Genomic DNA, 20,065 nt, shown 5'->3' on the forward strand with positions numbered 1-20,065 from the left:
TCTTTAAGGAATCTGAATGGGGCGAGAGTATTGTTCTACGTTCAAAATCGAGAAGTGTTTTTCATAATGATTTTATGCACATGCTTGAGTACTCTACGATAGTTGTTGTGGATATGGAGGGAAAGACATGGAGGACAATTCGTAAACCACGTGGTGCTAAAATATCTATCCATCAAGCTCAGGGTCACATGTGTGTGTGATGTGCTGATTTTCACAATATGTCTTGGCTTTTAATGTGGATACTTGAAGACTATGGTATTGATAACTGGAGATTGAAGCATGTTGTGGACAAGGAGGAACTATTTGGACACATGAATATTAAAGTTAGTTCTGAGCTTTGTGATGAGGAGTACAAAGTGATTACACTTCACCTAGAATGAAATTTTATTTTCCTTGTTGGGAATGATAGAACACTGATTGCATATGACATGGACCGCAGAAAGGTTCATGTCATCCATGCCTGTGTCATCCACTTTTGTAGATCAAGAGGGCATTTTCATATGAATAGGCCTTACTATATTCCTTATGTTCCCTTGTTCATGGAGTCATTAGCAGAGCAGTAAAGATAAATTTGCTCTATTTCATCGTCACAACAATCTTTGTTCAGGTAGGGAGTTGTTTTTATTCTATGTATGTATAGGCCAATTTTGGCTTGTTAACTAAAGGAATGGTATGTTCAATATTATTAATTCTACTGCTTTGTTCAAGTTGTGGATCAGAGATAAAGAAGAGGGGTTCCATGGTGCATTGGCTACCAATCCGATGGATGCACTAATTATATTCATTTGGCCTTGCAAGCAGGTGTGCCACATAGAAGGAGCACAACTATGTCATTTTGTTATGTAAGTCTGTATAGATCAGTACCTTTAATAGGCTCTATGTACCGCTTGTGTTAGGACATTAGTTGAGAAAGATGTTATGGTAGCGTCCATTATTATTGTAAAAGCTACTCTTGTTTGTGAACATAATTTCTGGATGCAATGATTATATATCTCTATGCTTTGTGTTCATGAAGCTATTAAGGGCCCAGCTAAATTAGTAACTATTATGAAACTGGATGAAATTCTGTCACCATCGGATGTAAGCACCGTTCATTGTCACCACCGCCAGTGGTGGTGCAAACGTCCAACACTGTCGCTATACGTATGATGCGGCAGTTATCAAAAGTATATCACCATTGAATTGTTTAGTAACCCGACACCGACTAAACGATCATCAAAGGCGGATCGTGGTGCAAGGAGACGGTGACCATGACCTTTGTACTGGCGGATCATACGCTAAAGCGACGGTGATGTTAACCTCTACATAGTAAGCCTGGGCAAAATACCCGATACCCATTATCCATACCCGAATTACACGAACCCAAGTTACCCAATCCCAAATTTGGATAGCGATTATGATTATCTGAAATTAGTTTGATCGGGTAATATCCCCCGGTACCTAAACTACCCGAACTACCCATACATTTGTCTCTGTCTTTGTATTTATCATGTGTTGTTAGTTGAACGCTTGAACTTATCACTTTATTAGAATATAATTCTTTCTGTTTGAACAAGTGACTATAATACATTATTCTCTACAAAATGCTATTGAAATTCTATATAATTTACTACTGAACATTGTGTATTTTGCTATTTTTTTGTTAATTCGGGTATATCGGGAATACCTGAACCCGAACCTAAATTATCGGGTATCCGAAATTACGGGTAGTGTTTTTTCAGGACTAATATCGAGTAGCAGTTTTTATTACCCAAATTTTGAATTACCTGAATTACCTGACTCGAAAAAAATTAGGTAATCCGAATGCCCAGGCCTGCTACACAGACGCCTTGGCAGTCGAAGGGCAGCGAACAGTCGGGTCAAAGTACAAGGCGACGGTGCTGGTGACCACTACATAGGCGCTTGATGCACATGACGGTTTTGATAGCCTCGATACAGGCAGATAATTTGCCAATGCGACGGTGTTAGTGTATACCCATAGCCAGGTCGTGCTCCAATGCGAAGGAAGTAAGGACCTTATCATGGACGGATGATAAGCTAATACGGCGGTGTAATGTATACCACAGTCGGTTTCAGATGACGACGGTGATAGCTATGACTATCACTGTCGATAGCTTACTGTCGAGGCTAAAATGAGGCTGCGATGGGGTTACGACGTGGCTATGAAAGATCTGAGTGTAGTAGCGGCTGCTTGAGCACCTCCCCCTGGTGATTCCCCCAAACTGCTTCCTGCTTCTCCATGTACCTGCTTCCAACTCCTGCTACTGGGGCTCTTGGACCATGGGTGGTCCTAGTCGTGAGTCTGAGAGCGAAGAAATGAAAAAGAAATAAACATATTTGATAATAAGGAAAAAAGAGATGAAGAAGAAATAAATATGGCTTGGTCTTAACAGTGGCTTGCTTAGGATGATATAAAGAAAAGATTGATAGTGATTGGTATTGATCAATCAAGTATTGAAAAATGAATCAAGAATCACTACAAGGTTTTACCCCTGATGCAACGGCCTAAAAGCATTGCAATATACCAAAAATGGTTGCGATAGACAAAATTGCAACACTTTTTTTTTGTTGGCAGGCGTTGCCATAGTAACCGTGGCAAAAGGTTTGCCCAACGACTCATTTTGGTGTTGCAATAGTTTTTCCCCTATTGCAACACCGAGTGTTGTTGCAACGCCATGTAGTGTTGCAACCCATAGTATAGGCAATCATTGTGGGTGTTGCAACACACTCGGTGTTGCCAGAAATACCTATTGCCACGTACCCAAAGCGTGGCAATAGGTGCACTAGCAATGACAATGTGTGTTGCAATAGACCTTATTGCCACGCATCAATAGCATTGCAATAGATGGACCCTCTATTGTCACGCTATCTCGGTGGTTGTTATAGGTGGAACCCTCTATTGCCACGATAAATATTTGGTTGCTAGAGGTAGCCTCTCTATTGCCACACTAAACATTGTGGTTGCTATTGGTGCGTTCGTCTATTGCCACGATAAATGTTTGGTTGCTAAAGGTTGCCTCTCTATTGCCACACTAAACATTGTGGTTGCTATAGGTGCAACCGTCTATTGCCACGATAAATGTTTGTTGCTATATCACATATTGCAACGCCAAATTATTATGTTGATAGTCCATATTGCAACGCCTTATTTGCTTCAAACAATAATTGCATGCCGAACAATATATGATGAAAGAAACATTTAGACATCCATTAATCAAAAATATGCTTTGTTCGTACAACTGAAACACATAAGGTATCTGACTCATAGTAGCTAGTTTGAACACATCAAAATGTAATAAGCTATGTCTAGCACTGTAGCAAAGGTTGGCTTGGAATTGACCATCCCATCACTTGTGCGCTCCACTCAAACTCTATCTTGCTCCGACCAGTACTTGTACTTGCCGCTGTGGTAGCTACGAGTTGTGTTTATGGCGGGCTGCTATCTTGGTTTTCCTGCAAATCAATAGATGGAGGGAAAATTAGGCCCCATACTAAGGACTATCATATGACAACATTAAACACTCTTTAGTTCTCAAACTACAAACATTGACTTTGAGGATAAAAGAAATACAATGATCTCTACATTGTATGAGCAATATTGTGAACAAATTTTTAAACATCTTGTACATGTTATGCTGCTACCTAGAAAACGATATACCACACTACTCAAGTGCATCTTGTACTAGTAACCTTATAACATGGAAGGTAACTATCCTTGGCACTTTTACCATGAGCTTTCAAAATATTGATGCTCTAAAGATCAGATAAAACCCATAGTTACAAGCTAAATTTATGAAAGAACTCAACAATAAGAATAATTAGCACCAAACCTGGGAGATTAAAGAGAATAATAATACACGTTTAAAAGTTGTTGTCCATGCACTACTAAGCAACCAATCATCAAGGTCTTTGACCCAGCATGGGCAGAAGGACCACCTAGGTGGTCCAAAGCAGTTCATGCTATAGTTATCATCAAACATCCTAATTGAATGTTTTGGTAGAGCACATTGTCCAGACAATAATATGGCAACAAGTACCACTACAGAGTTCGTAAGCAGCGGAAAAGTAAATTGATCAATAGGATATCCCAGAGATGTCTTATTCACAACATAACAAATCCATACGATAGAATAGATTTAGTGGAAAAGTGTTGTAACCAAACGTCATTGACTGACCTTGATTGGATACTTCACTTCTCCCTTGGCATTTGTAATCTTCACACCTTGAACTGCCTCGACAACCTAAGAAATAAAAGTCAGGATGACTTACATCAAATAGTTCAAAGCAATGCCAATAGAAAGGCAGTGAAACCATAGCAGTTAGTTACTGGGATTAATTCTGTGAGGCAGAAACCATAACAGCACATTATTACTGATCTCAAGAGAATTATAAGAGCACAAATGCAGATAACCACTAAAGGCATGTACTTACTTTATGTTAAATAAATACAACTAAAACAGTCGTATGACTAAAGCATTTTACAGTTAGTATTCACACATGCAAAATTAAAGCAATACCAACAAGGAAAAATGAACCAACAAAAGAATCCCCTAAACTAAATGCTAAATGACCGTAGGAACTTACCATAGCAGCAAAGAAATCACTGTTAGTAGTGATCAATTTTGAAGACATGCTAGTTTTTGCAGAATTGATAAGGGAGTCTTTTCCAAGTTTATCAACCTGAAAATGTAGATAAATATTCAAATCAGTATGACAATAAGCATGGGATGGGACAACATTCTTCTGAAATTTTCTTAGGAGAACATTTTCTTACCTTGACTGCCAACTTTTCCTCAACATATTTGCAGGCTTCATGCATATCAAGCTGGTAGAATGTGAAGAAAAACATTCCAAAATGTCAACTACAGTAATCCTGCCACTGAAATGACCATTGAACATTCAAATGCTACTACAGCTTGTAGGATCGAAAACTCACCCTGTAGCCACTGATTATAGAGGTTGGATGGATCTTATTCTTCACAAGATCATGGCCTCTCTGAAACAGAACAGTGTGAGTGTATCTGAAAACTGGTTGGGAAATTGACAAGAGTGGGAAAAGGAAAAAGGAAAACATCTATTACCTTCAGCAACTCTGCTCCTATGATGACAACTGAAGTTGTTTCATCTCCTACTTGACAGTCTGTTTCATAGATTCAATGCAGCCCACTAAACTCGACAGTCCCATGTACATTCAGATCACAATTGAGGGGAATGTGATCTCACCATTGTCCCATGTATCCTTGGCAATGTTAATCTAGCCATCATCATTCCATCATGGGGAGAAAACATCAGTGTCAGCAACATCAGGTTTACCTCTATGCCAGACCGACAACTGAAATCATACATATCAGGATAATGCATTTTCCTTAAAGCACATTATCTGTTCGATCTCTTATTCCCATTATCTTGGAATAATGCAAATCGGATAACCCTCTGATCAAACTTCAAAAGATAAATTGTTTGATCACTTGGGTGGTAACTCTCTATAGATCAAGGGGTACAAACATCCTTACCATGATCAAGGACAAATAATGAGTACCCTTGAATGTTCAATGGCAAGCTTAGGGGAGTAACGAATAGCTCAACATGCCAACTAATTTTCCCCCTTTGTATGGAAAAAAATCCAAAAGGTTACCCATTTGCTACAGACTCGTCTACTTATATGGGCTAGGTGCAATCTACTCTGACTTAATGTCGTTTTTTCTGATCTCTTGAAAGGCAGGTCAGATTTACCACAGAAAACTGTTATTCTGTTAAGCAAAGCCCATTCCTAGTAACTCCGGCTAGCAATAGCAAAGTCTCACATCAATCGCGACTCCCACGTCTCCTTCTAACTATCAGATATATCCAGGCATCCAACTACCACAAATTCCATCCCCATATAGTGGGTCAACCAACAAAAGATAACAGTAACAGCGCCTATTCCCATCAAGCAATCACACTATCACAATATGACCAGAGACAACTACATAAATCTCCATATCACCAGTTCACAGCACAACGACGCGGATCGATACTAATCGATGGCCTACCGCCGATCCCAAATCTAAGCACGCATATACCTTGCAGGGACGACCCTTGATGACGAGGAAGCCGTTCTTGCGGACGGTGCCAGCCTGCTGCGGGTAGGTCTTGGACGCACCAGCGTCGGCCTTCGATTCGAAGTGGTGCTCCTCCGAGTCCGACATGGTGATCCCTGTATAAAAAACCCAAACCCCCGACAACAAGATCCAAAAATTAGCCTCAATTCAGATTCCCCAGATTTCAGGAAACAAAAGAAATCACAAATCAAAAAACATATAGCAACTAAATTCGCAACCAAATCTGAGCGGCGGCGGGTCAGAATTTCACCTGGCTTGGACGGGTCAAGCGGATGCGGAGGAGCAGGGAGGAGATAAAGAGGCGGATGATAAGCGATAAGCTCGCGGCGAATCCTAGGAGATGGGGGTGCAGCGGCGGCTGAGGAGATGCGGTTGGTGGAGGGAGGTCTGTGGTGGATGAGATTGCGGAGATGTGGATGAGATTTGGGGTGCGGGTGCGGGATAGATTACCAATATCCTAAAAATATGTGGGGATTTTTAGAGGAGGATGGGCAGTAGCGTCAATTAACTGTGTAAAATTTTTGGGCTGGCGTCATTGGACCAAAGAAGGAGGGGGGCAAACTGAATTCAGCACAGCGCGTGAAAAGCTTATGTGAAGCAACTTTTTTTTAAATAAGAAATTAAGGCACCTTTATGAAGCAACTTGTACATAAACTATATTAAATACGATGAATATATTTTTCAAATGTAATAGGCAACATATAAGTTGTTATGTAGGAGTTTGAATAATTTCTAAGTAGATTTGGTATTTTCTATCATTTAATTGACTTACTATGTCTTTATTGAAAGTAATCCTAAGTTGAACTATGTGTCCCTCCAATAAGATTCAAAAAGTTGCACAAAAATATTTTTTAGGTTCATATGTTCTATTACAGACCATGTATTGGAGATGGAGAAAATTTATGTTGTCTTCTAGAGACAATTCAAAATTTTATCTCCAAATTAGCACATAATAATTACAATAATATCTAAATTTGATCCAAAAAAATCTACAAATTGATGTGGCAACATATTTTTCGTTCAAAATTAAGCTTGTAAAAAAATTAAGTATTTTGATAAAGTTAGAGCATACATTGTTCACAAATGGAGACATCCTTCACATAGTTCGTAGTAACTCAAGTCAAACTTTGAGATTTAAGTAGCACTTTACATGTTCGTACTTGAATTCACCTCAAAATTGGATAGAACCTTATATTTACCATGACATTAGAAATATATGAAGCTATGTTACTAATTGTTATGCAAAAAACATGTTTTATCTATTCTTTTTTGGTGGAAGAAAAGAAGCTATATAAAAACGATACAAAAAATATCGATTTTGTAATGTAGTAGGCAAACAAATGAGATTTCATGAAAGGTCGTGATTTTACAAAAAAATAGAAAAAAAACCCAACAAATTTGAAGTTACTACGACCGAGAAATACTAGTTACAAGTTTTAAGTATAGATTAAAAAGAAAAAAGATGTTGCGGGCAGCAAGCTCAGCACGCCACGTGGTCCAGGGCAAAGCAGCTCAACCATCCCGGTGCTGCCACGTGGTCGCGAGATGTCCACTAGAAATTGTGTACATAGAATAAACCATCCTCACATCATCGCAACTGAAGTAGTGGTCCAGTGGTATTGCTTGCACTCTTTGTGGTCAGTGTGCTCCATCGCATAGTCAAACCGCGGTCTGCATTGTCCAACCAAAGAGCACAACCATTGAGCTAGTCACGTGTATTCATTTGTTAATGATCTAAAATTTGGTTTTATGCCTTACAAGGCAGCTCCCTGGATAACCTTGACTACAAGTCATTCTTTCTCTCTCCGTCTCAAGCATTTTATCGAGCACATCTTGAGCGCCGAATGACCACAGTCGGCGTCACACACCCATAGCCGGAACTTCTCTCTACTCCTACTGCCCGGGATCTCTGTCGTGGCCGCGCTCCAAGAAGAGCCTCACGTACGCCATCACAGAGACCCACACCACGACAATCGATCGAGCGGCGTTGAGCCGCGTGTTCGCTCGGGCATTCACCGGTGATAAGCAGCGATGACAGTCAACTTGAGGTGCTCATCCGAAAAACTACAATGCAAGTACCACAAGTAATGTGGATTTGTCCATCTAGAAGACCACAATGCAAGTTATGTACATATCATTCTTTTAGATGAGAACGTATATGTTTTTCAGCATATAACAATAATAATTAGAATAATATCTAAATTTGATCAAAAAAATCTACAAATTAACGTGGTAACATATTTTTGTCCTATAAACTTACAATAAAGAATATCTTCTACAAAAATATCTTTCACCACTAAAACCTATAGCATTCACTTTGTACATTGTGTTAGCACTTAAGAAAATATATATGAATTGTATTTTGCACGCTTAGGAAAAATATGGAAAATAAAAAAACTAGCAAAAAGTTTGAAAAAAAACTCTCTAATATTTTGCTGCCCAACCACTTTGAACCGTGTACTACGAGTTCCAAAGCACCAGACAAACCATTAAGCTAGTATCTAATTCTCGTAGGTGGTGAACATTATATTTTATTTTAGTATTACTTGTTAGCACGGCCAAGCGCTTTGCCGTCTATGACCGCACATCTGACATGCGAGAGTGTGACGTGCAGATCTAGGCCTTTGTAATTAGAGACCTTGTAGCAGAGTCAGCCAGCTAATTGCGCCGTGAGATGAGCTAGCCCAGCCTGCTGTTGCTAGCTCAGGTAGCTTGCAGGCCGACTAACTGCAGCACATACGCAGTTGCTAAATGTTAGTGAGGTCATAGTAATATCAAGACACACACTTTAAACCACGGTTACTGTGGCAACGCTTGCCAACGAAATTTTTGTGTTGTAATTTTATTTATTGCAACCATTTTTGATATATTTCAACACTTTTAGGCCGTTGCATCAGGGGTAAAACCCAAACACCTCCAACTGGCGAGCGTGCGCATCGGGCCGTCGCAGCTGAGCCACCCGACGCCGGCGACATGGAAGCCGTAGAACCGGCTGGCGGGATTCTTCTGCTCGGATCTCGTCCTCACAGGCGCTATCGCGACGTACGCGATGTGCGGTTGCGGCAGCAGCGCGCTGAGGCGGCGGTGGAGGCTCCTGAACTCTGGGCCGCAGATCAGGTCGCCGTGGTTGAAAAATGAAGTGAATTAGCCATCTTCATCGTGTAAACAAGTAATATAAAGGCGGCTTAATGTCGAACACACCTTAGTAGCCCAGTGGTAGATGAGTGTTTACTTGTACTTTAGTTCCTGGGATCAAATCCTCTGTGGAACTTTTTTTGTCAATAGAATATATTATTTAGAAATGCGTGGAGCATTTTGTCTATTGCAACCATTTTTGGTATATTACAACACTTTTAGGTCGTTGCTATAGGTGTAGTCTAATGTGTGGAGCATTTTGTATATTGCAACAGTTTTAGGCCGTTGCATCAGCGGTAGCCTATAGCAACACAAAAAAACTGTGGCAATATTAACATGATATTGCGGCCATTTAGGATTGTAGTTGCAATAAGTACTTAACAATTGCAACGCCACAAAAAATTATTACAACCCTAGAAAAACCGTGGCAATAGGAACATGCTATTGCATCCATTCGGAAATCTTGTTGCAATAACCACCCTAGCAATTGCAACACCATAGAACATTATTGCAACCCATAATAACCGTGGCAATAGTTACAAGCAAAAGCAACCAAATTCAATATAGTTGTAATAACACCAAGTAATTGCAATGAAAATCAATACTATTGCAACTCAAAAATGCCATTGCAATAATGCCAACTAATTGCAACACAATTCTTAAATGGTTGCAGTAGCACAAGCCTATTGCAACGACAAACCACACATATTGCAACAAATTTAGTCCGTTGCATTATAGGCACATATTGCAACTATTTTTTGAAAAGGTTGCAATATGGCCCACCTATGGCAACCAAATTAGTGGTGTTGCAATCATGTGGCGTGGCATTAGAGGTAGAACCTTGTAGTGAATGCATAAGTGAAGAAATGTCAAGCAAAGATCAAATGACAAAAGGAACAATGTATAATGGATATAAGATGATCTTAATATTGGTTTGCTTGTATGAACGAAGACTTTGAAAATCACTATGCATTGATATTGATCACAAGAGTAATACATGCAATTATGAAGATAAATAATGAATATTAAGGGTGTCAAGCCAAAATCAAGAGTATATAAGGAATTTGTTTGCTTGCATGGTGAGATAAAATGCTAATGGGGATTGAAAATATAAGATATATGGATATAGATATAGATATAAATGTTCGAGGAAGTACTGAAGTCTAACGGTTTGGTGTGTTGTTGCATGATCGTTCAATGTAAATATGTGTAATTGTGCCTCCACTTGTGAAGCATACATGTTGCCCACTTGATAAACATAGTTGTACTCCTTGTTATCCATTGGTGCACCCTCCGTTTGGCACAACTTGTCTAGTGGCTTCAAGAGCTTTTTTTTTATTAAATGGGTTAAAATGGAATAACTCCTCAAGTAGTGGCTTCCAAAACTCGCTCTTGCACGATAGAACTAAGGGGGTGTTTGGCAAAGCTCCTTTTGAGGGGGCTCATCCTTTGTTTTTCACTAAAAAATGGCTCCTCCTATAAAACGTTTGATAGGATTCCTCCGAAGGAACCGAAGCTGGAGCCAGATAGGAGCCCTACCAAACATACCCTAGAAATACTAGGTTATGCTAGCTCACTCTCGCTCAAGTGGACTCCAGCACAACCATTGTTGCATTTTCCCTCGTGGTGTGTTGGCGCGGGCACAACCATGGCATGGCTGCTAGGACACGCAGGTGTGGAGCCGAGAGGGACGCAGGGGCGCCAGGGCACAGGAGCACGGGGGCATCAGGAGAGGTATGTGGGAAGAAAGAGAGGTCGTGAAGAAGGAGAGGCCGTGGGGAAGATGGAGATAAGGGAAAAAATATAGGAGGAAAATATTTCATCTTTTCTATCTAAATTATTTTATCAAACGTTTTTCTAAAACAATTTTGCATCTATCAATGGAGTTGTTCATAGAGCCAAAGGCAAAAAAGAAAAAATAACTGCTCTACGGGTGAAATAGGAGTTATGCCAAATAGGGCCTAAAGGATGCGATAATATATGAGTTAGGGGTTGACTCAACTATTGAGGCTGTCCCAAGGCATCGCATCCTAGTCCTTGTTGAGGAAATCGTATTAAAACGACCGTGATAGGAAGCCGGCATGATATGATATTCAAGACAAATATATAAACGCAGGCCGGCAATGTTAATGGATTATCCAAATCACATTTGACATGGTCCAATGGCACAATTGAGTAGAGTATCCGTCACACTGGTACTAGTTTAGAACCACGACGTCCATTCAGAGCAGAAGAGTAGTACTACTAGCTTAGAAACTTTTCTAGCCACTCTTGAGAAACTTCCAAACGGATCCGGAACTTGTCCCAGTACCTTGACGGTTGACTCTCTGGATTTGTAACTGCTTCAATTCAACACGCTGCTTGAACACACAACAGAATTCTTGTTTCTGCGTCTGCACACCAAGTCACCGGTCACCAAGACAGAGATGTGCCGAGTCCTTCAACCATGCAAGAATTGAGCAATCAACAAGGAGGAAAAAGAGGGTGACAAGGAGCAGAAAGCAAGGGTGTCCCTCAGCTCCCCGGCGGCCATGGCATCCTGCCTTCTCCTCCTCGCCGCCTCGGCCATCCTCTTCGTCACGGCCACGGGGCAGGACAACAAGTTCACGGAGCCAGATGATTCGTTCTGCTCGAAGACGGACAACTACACCGACGGCAGCCAATACAAGAAGAACCTGGACCAACTGCTGGCCGCGCTTCCCGCGGCGGCCGGCAACAACAGCTGGTTCTACAAGGGCAGCGCCCGGGCAGGGGCCGACGAGGTGTTCGGCCTCGTCATGTGCTTCGCGGACCGCAACGCGACGCAGTGCTTGGATTGTCTCTCGACGGCGCTAGCCGGCATCACGACGGTGTGCCTGGGCAGCCGGAACGTGAGCGTGGCGTACGGCGCGTGCGTGCTCCGGTACTCGGCTGCGCCGATACCTGCCACCGCGGACCTCGGCTAGGTGCGCCCGAACATCCCTTTCGCCAGATTAATAAACCCTACCTCTGTCTTGGTGCCAGCCGCTTGGGTGCCACTGATGAGCAAACTCACGGGGGACGTCACCTACTCGCCGCTGCGGCTTGCCAACAGCAGCACGCTATACTCGGGCTCAGAGATGATGTACGGCCTGGGGCAGTGCACCAGGGACCTCAACGCCAGCGAGTGCTCGACCTGCATCTCAGACTACACCGATAGGTTGGGGAAGTTGTTTCTAACAACACCAGATGTGTGTTAGATAATCTACTGCTTTCTTATGTGAACACACAGCAAGAGAAGGTGGTGTCGAAAAGGCTCTCTGCTGTGGTACTGTAGCCGCTGTAGAAGCAGACGTCGAACGGCTCACCTACTGTAGCCACATGCACGGACCGCGCGCAGAAGTCAGTTCTGCTGTGTTAGTTATTGTTGCAGCCGGGCAGCTGTAATATGACTATATAGATAGAGTTGTATATATAGTTCGCCACTGTAACTCAACAAAGAGAGTTCAGATTTGTCATCTCCTATACAGGGCTCTGACCAACGCTGGTGCTTGTACTGTGTGTGTATGCTCTGTTCTCCCTCTTCTTCTACCTCTAGCCATAGTGCGTGTGATCGGACAGCCTCGGTCGTGCTCGGCCATGGTCGGCAAGACTGACGAGAGGTCGACTCACCTGAACCGGTGATCCTGTGGGCTAACAAGTGGTATCGGAGCCGTACAAGCGCCGTCGTCGGACTAACCGCTGGCGATGACGAACGGTTCAGAAATGGACGACAGTAGTGGCACTGCTGTGGCTGCCCAACCACGACCGAAAATCGTTGTTCGCACGGTGCAGGAGGTCAGCGGCACTAGTTGGCCGACGCTGACTCGCACCAACTATGGAGAATGGTCGGTGACCATGAAGGTCAAGCTCATAGCCCGATGGCTCTAGAATGCTGTTGATAAGGGCACCGACAATGAGAAAGATGACATATCAGCACCAAAGGCTATCCTCGCTGTTGTACCGACGGAGTACAGGGAGCCGTTGAGGGCGAAGAGCTCTACTAAGGAGGCATGGGAGGCTATTGCGGCAATACGCGTCGGTTCCGACCGTGCAAAGAAGGCAACGACCCAGCTTCTGAAGCAGGAGTACGCCAACCTCAAGTTCAAAGATGGTGAAATGGTGGAGGACTTCTCCCTCCGCCTGCATACGCTCATCAGCAAGCTGAAGAGTCATGGCATCACCATCGATGAAAAGGAGGCGGTCTCCAAGTACCTCCACTCCGTGTCGACAAAGTACATCCAGATCGCTCTCTCTATAGAGACGATGCTGGACTTGTCCACCCTCACCATTGAGGATGTGACAGGCTGTCTGCGGCCGGTGGACGAGCGCCTAGAGCAGGCGACAGCAATGAAGGACAGCGGCAAACGGCTACTGACAGAAGAAGAGTGGGCTACTCAGAGGAACTCTGGGAAGGCAACCTCCTCCAGCCGCGGTGGTGATGGCAAGCGTCGCGGCAAAGCTTCATCGAAGAAGAAGAAGCAGGTCGACCCCAACGCCTATCGACGCTGCGGGAAGACGGGCCATTGGGCATGGGAGTGCCCAAATCGCAAGCAGAAGAAGAAAGCTGAGACTCATCTGGCGTAAGCTGATAATGATGATGAGGCCACTATCCTGATGGCGATATTCTGTGCACTGCACGACGTCGAGGCTGATGAAAAGGAAGAGGTGACGACGGTGGAAGGACCTGGGAAGGCCCTAAAGGCTGTCAACCTCGACGAACCACGCACCAAAGTCCACCTCGAACGGGTGGGCGCCGACCAGGAGCAGCGGTGGTATCTGTACTCTGGTGCCAGCAACCACATGACGGGCTCTAAGGCAGCCTTCTTCGAGCTCGACGATGATGTTACCAGTATAGTGAAGTTTGGTGACGGCTCACGGGTGGCAATCTAAGGGCGGGGCACCATCATCTTTAGGTGCCAGAACGGGGAGCATCGCGCTCTAACGGATGTATATTACATCCCGCAGCTGCGTTCCAGCATCATCAGCATTGGTCAGCTGGATGAGCGCGGTAGCGAGGTCCTGATCAAGGACGGAGTCCTTAGGATCAGGGACAGGGAGCAGCGACTTCTCGCCAAGGTGAAGAGGTCCCAGAACCGGTTGTACTTGCTTGACCTGAAGGTAGAGTAGCCGGTGTGCCTGGCGGCAAGGCACACCGAGGAACCGTGGATGTGGCATGCCCGGTTCGGACATCTCAGCTTTGACGCGCTTGGTCGGCTGGAGAAGATGGTCCGAGGGCTACCCCACATCAAGCATGGAGGCGAGCTGTGTGACAGCTACCTGGTTGGGAAGTAGAGGAGGCTACCATTCCCAAAGGCAGCCAAGTATCATGTGAAGGACGCTCTCAAGCTCGTCCACGGCGACCTCTGTGGACCAATCATGCCAGCTACAAACGGTGGTCGATGGTACTTCCTCCTGCTTGTGGATGATTGCAGTCGCTACATGTGGCTGCAACTCTGGACGAGCAAGGACGAAGTGGCGGCGGAGATCAAGAGATCAAGAAGTTCAAGATACGTGCGGAGGCCGAGAGCGGCAAGAAGCTCCACGTGCTGAGGACTGATCACGGCGGTGAATTCACTTCGGTGGAGTTCATTGCGTACTGCGTAGATTAGGGTGTGGTGTGACACCACACCGCGCCGTACTCGCCACAACAGAATGGCGTGGTGGAGAGGCAAAACCAGACGGTGGTCGGCATGGCTCGATCCATGATGAAGGCCAAAGGCATGCCGGCAAGGTTCTGGGGTGAGGCGATGACCACGGCGGTGTTCATCCTCAACCACGCTCCGACCAAGGCCCTGATGGGCAAGACGTCGTTTGAAGCTTGGTATGGGCGCAAGCCGAGCGTGTCCTTCCTCCAAACATTCGGCTGCATCGGCCACGTCAGGAAGACGAAGCCGAACCTCACCAAGCTGGAGGATAGGAGCACACCGATGGTGTTCCTGGGCTACGCGGAGGGTACCAAGGCATACCGGCTCTATGACCCACGCGGAGACAAGGTGCTTGTCTTGCACGATGTCGTGTTCGACGAGAAGGCGGCTTGGGACTGGACCAGTCCGAGCACGGGGGAAGTTGGCGGCTTCACCAACACCTTTGTCTTCGAGCACTTGGTCATCCACGGTGGTGGAGGTGCTGGGGAAGAGGTGCCGAGCACTCCGGAAGGGGTGCCGAGCACTCCAGCGGTAGAGCCGAGCACTCCTGGGGTGATGCCGAGCACTTCGGAAGGGATGCTGAGCACTCAGGGAGGAGTGCCAAGCACTCCTAGAGGGATGCCGAGCACGCCTGGAGTGGTGCCGGGAGGTTCTGTAGTGGTGGCGACCACTACAGGACGGGTGCCGAGCACTCCCGTAGTGGAGACAAGAGGTCTTGCAGTGGTACTGACCACTCCAAGACTGAGGCTGAGCATTCTTACAGTGGTGCCGAGCACTGTAGGAGTAGTGACGAGCTATCCAGAAGTAGTGTCAAGCACTGCAACCAGGGTGCCGAGCACTCCAGGTGCTGTGCCGAGCACTCTGGTGGAATAGGGAACTCCATCAACACTGATTGAGTTTGCCTCACCTCCAAGTGACATCACTGAGTTCGTGGATGCCTTCCACGAAGGTGAGAAGGTGCGGTTCCGCAGGCTGGACGACATCGTCGGCGGCACAGGGCCCTCAGGACTAGCTGGTCGGCTGCTCAATGACCAAGAGCTGCTACTCGTCAGTGCAGAGTAACCACCCATGTTCGCACTGGCGGAGCGCGATGGAAACTGGCGACGGGCGATGCTGGAGGAGATGAAGGCGATCGAGGAAAACGAGACATGGCAGCTCGTCGATCCACCTCCAGGATGCCGTCTGATCAGCCTGATGTGGGTATATAAGGTCAAGCGGGATGAGCTCAGCGCCATTGTCAAGCACAAGGCGTGTCTCGTCGCCCAAGGCTTTGTTCAGCGTGAGGGCATAGACTTCAAGGAGGTCTTTGCGCCAGTAGCGCGCATGGAGTCTATCCGTTTGCTACTAGCCTTGGCAGCAGCAAAGGACTGGTGCGTCCATCATTTGGACATTAAATCAGCCTTCCTCAACGGCGAGCTAGCAGAGACGGTCTTCGTTAGGCAACCTTCAGGTTTCGCCGTCAAGGGAGAGTAGCACAGGGTGCTCCGACTGCGCAAGTCGCTCTATGGGCTACGGCAGGCCCCATGAGCATAGAACACCAAGCTTGACGCCACGCTGGGTGAGCTTTGGTTCCAGCGGCGCGCAACCGAGCACACGCTCTACACGCGACGATGGGGGAAGGAGGAGCTCGTCGTCAGCGTGTATGTTGATGACTTGATCGTCACCGGCGCACGCACAGATGACATCAACAACTTCAAGCGCGAGATGGCAGCTCGTTTTTGAATGAGCGATCTCGGCGCACTCTCCTACTACCTCGGCATTGAGGTGAGACAGGGGAAGGAGGAACTCATGCTCGGTTAGAGCGCGTATGCCTCGAAGCTGTTAGAGCGGAGCGGCATGGCTGAGTGCAAGCCATGTGTGACTCCGATGGAGGAGCGGCCGAAGCTGACAAAGGCCAGCACCGCGGCGAAGGTGGATGCAACACTCTACCGGAGCATCGGCGGCGGTCTACTCTACCTAGTCCACATGAGGCTAGACATTGTGTTCGCCGTGGGCTCACTTTATGGAGGATCTTAGATAGGATCACTGGGCTATGGTGAAGCGGCTACTGCGCTATGTCAAGGGGACGGTAGATCAGGGGATCATCTTTCCAAAGACCAGCGGGAGTAGGCTACAGCTCATGGTGTTTAGCGATGCAGACATGGTGGGGGACATCGACGGACGACGGAGCACCTCTGGAGTGCTCGTCTTCCTCGGGTCAGCTCCAATTTCATAGTTGTCGCTGAAACAGAAAGTGGTGACGTTGTCTACGTGCAAGGCAGAGTACGTAGCAGCGGCCACAGCGGCATGCCAAGTTGTGTGGCTACGCCGGCTGCTGGGCGAGCTGACCGGTACGGAAGCTCACCCACCAGCACTGATGGTGGACAACCAGCCCGCCATCGCCCTCGCGAAGAATCCGGTTCTGCACGACCGGAGCAAACACATCGACGTAAAGTTCCACTTCCTCAGGGACTATGTCGATGGAGGGCAGATCGTCATCGAGTTCATCGAAACTGGTCAGCAACTCGCGGACGTTCTCACCAAGCTGCTCGGACGTCTTCGACTCACAGAGCTGAAGGAGATGATCGACATGGAGGGTGTACAAGGGATATCAGTAGAATTAAGGGAAGAATTGTTAGATAATCTACTGCTTTCTTGTGTGAACACACAGTAAGGGAAGACGGCGCCGAAAAGGCTCCCTACTGTGGTACTATAACCGCTATAGAAGCTGGCGCCGAACGGCTCACCTGTCGGACTGTAGCCACATACAGGGACCGGCGTAGAAGTTAGTCCTGTTGTGTTATCTAGTTACTGTTGCAGTAGGGCAGCTGTACTAGAACTAGATAGATAGAGTTGTATATATAGTTTGTCACTGCAACTCAATATAGAGAGTTCAGATTTGCCATCTCCTATTTAAGGCTCTGGCCAACGCTGGTGCTTATACTGTGTATATGCTCTGTTCTCTCTCTTTTTCTATCTCTAGCCATAGTAAGTGTGGTCGGACAGCCTCGACTGTGCTCTGACGTGATCGGCAAAACTAATAAAAGATCGACTCACCTGAGCCGATGATCCTGTGGACTAACACGGTGCCCTTACGGGCTACACCTGCTACCTGCGCTACCAGGTGGGAGCGTTTGACGTCACACTGCCGCCGGTGCCGGCACCACCGCTGGCTACTGGTACACGTCCGGCGCAACCGCCGTCTCCACAGGCAGCTCCAGGTACGCGTGCGTGTCTCGTTGCACTTGCACCTTTGCTTTATCGATTGACGCAGTTTATAAAACGCTATTAAAAAAGAAACAATAAACTTGACGTCGTGCAGCATTCCAAATTCCAGGATCTTTATTTCCCACAAGACCTTCGTCCAAGACACGGGTTGCCATTGGCATGTCCGTTGGTTTGGTCTCGTTCTTGATTATTCTAGGCTTCAAGACGACGTGCCACCTTCTCCGCCGACGGCAAAGAAAGGCCGCCAAACTCAACGGGGAAGCGAGCAAGGAAGAGCCGGAAGATGAGTTTGAGATGGACGACGAGCGGGGGATGGAAGGCGAGTTCGAGAAAGGGACCGGGCCAAAGCGGTTTCGCTATGGCGAAATCGCCAAAGCCACTAACAACTTCTCAGACAGCCAGAAGCTTGGAGAAGGAGGGTTTGGGTCAGTGTACAGAGGATTCCTGGAGGAGATGAACCTTCATGTGGCCGTCAAGAGGGTGTCCAAGGGCTCCAAGCAGGGGAGGAAGGAGCCTCGGAGGTGAGGATCATCAGCTGGCTGAGGCACCCCAATCTCGTGCAGCTCATCGGCTGGTGCCACGGCGGCGGCGAGCTTCTCCTCCTCTACGAGCTGATGCCAAATGGCAGCCTCGACACACACCTGTATGGCGCCAAGGACGACGTGCTCCCGTGGACACGCAGGCACGACATCGTGCTCGGGATAGGGTCGGCCCTGCTCTACCTGCACGAAGAGTGGGAGCAGTGCGTGGTGCACAGGGACATCAAGCCCAGCAACGTGATGCTGGACGCGTCCTTCAACGCCAAGCTTGGCGGCTTCGGCCTCGCAAGGTTCGTCGATCATGGCGGGTCGTACACCACAGTGCTCGCCGGCACGTTGGGTTACATGGATCCAGACTACATGGTCACGGGCCGGGCCACAGCCTCGTCGGACGTCTACAGCTTCGGGGTCGTCCTGCTTGAGATCGCGTGCGGCCGGTGCCCCGCAGTCGTGCTTGATGACGCCGTGATCCACCTGGCGTGGCATGTGTCGGAGCTGCACAGCCAGGGAGACGCCGCCGACCCAAGGCTGAACGGAGAGTTCGACGGCCGGGAAATGGAGAGCGTGCTGGTGGCCGGGCTCTGGTGCACGCAGGACGACCGCAACCTGAGGCCGTCCATCAGGCAGGTCGTCAGCGTGCTTCGGTTCGTGGCGCCGCTGCGCGCCGAGCCTCCCTCAGAGTGCGCCAGTGGCAATCTACAAACCGCCGGTTATTGGCCTGCTAAACTCTGTTCCATCTTCTCTTGGGACAGACAGCATCGTCGTCTCGGAAAGGTCAACAAGCTAGCTTCAGGCCACTAGGTGCATGCCACATGCCAGTGTAACAAGTAGCTAGCGTCTGTTAGGCGATAATCTTGTCTTAAGGTCGCCATTGAGTGATATAGGAATATTTTGCATGATAATTTTAACACATGCGTATACTTCGAGGGTGTTCGGCTGGTACACAAAATACTGTGTACCAGCTAGTTTCGAATGATTTAATAGTATTCTGTGAGAGAGAATAAGCTGAAACAAGACGAGACAAGAAGAGTCGGGGCGCTGGTTGCTTTCAGTTATGTCCGTTTGCCATTGGAACGAGTCTGTCTACTGACCAAACGGTTATTTTCAGGCTTCCTAGCAACCGGTTGTTTCAAAGGCCAAAAACAAACAAACAAAAAAACGGTTGTTACACAACTAAAAAAATATATAAAAAACATATTCAATATAAAAAATAATAAACAAAATAAAAAAAAGAAATAATACTTTTACCAATAAAAGAGCGTACCCAGAGCTCTCGCTCTGTGCGGGATCTAGGAAATGGTGTCAGTGACAAGTCTTATCCTCGCCTGTGCAATGCGAGGAGACCGCGACTCGAACCCGGGATCTTCCAGTCACAGGCGGTAAGACTCTACCGCTTGCACTAGGCCCGCCCTTCAAATAATACTTTTACCAATGAAAC

General features: G+C 46.7%; 1 protein-coding gene and 1 pseudogene across 1 annotated transcript; one reads left to right on the forward strand and one right to left on the reverse strand.

The window, feature by feature from the left end:
• Nucleotides 1-3,184: 3,184 nt before the first annotated feature.
• On the reverse strand, nt 3,185-6,534 carry LOC136504822 (T-complex protein 1 subunit alpha-like). Its single transcript, XM_066499845.1, has 9 exons — nt 6,352-6,534; nt 6,063-6,196; nt 5,224-5,254; nt 5,082-5,140; nt 4,937-4,996; nt 4,775-4,825; nt 4,585-4,680; nt 4,176-4,241; nt 3,185-3,453 (listed from the first exon to the last, which is right to left on the reverse strand). The coding sequence occupies exons 2-9, from the start codon at nt 6,186-6,188 to the stop codon at nt 3,427-3,429; spliced, it is 516 nt and encodes a 171-aa protein (XP_066355942.1). The 5' UTR covers nt 6,189-6,196; nt 6,352-6,534; the 3' UTR covers nt 3,185-3,426.
• A 5,233-nt stretch (nt 6,535-11,767) lies between these two features.
• On the forward strand, nt 11,768-19,414 carry LOC136503766 (L-type lectin-domain containing receptor kinase IX.1-like; annotated as a pseudogene).
• The last annotated feature ends 651 nt before the right edge of the window (nt 19,415-20,065 follow it).

The sequence above is a fragment of the Miscanthus floridulus genome, chromosome 14 (genome assembly GCF_019320115.1).
Source record: "Miscanthus floridulus cultivar M001 chromosome 14, ASM1932011v1, whole genome shotgun sequence".
In the NCBI taxonomy this organism is placed as follows: domain Eukaryota; kingdom Viridiplantae; phylum Streptophyta; class Magnoliopsida; order Poales; family Poaceae; genus Miscanthus; species Miscanthus floridulus.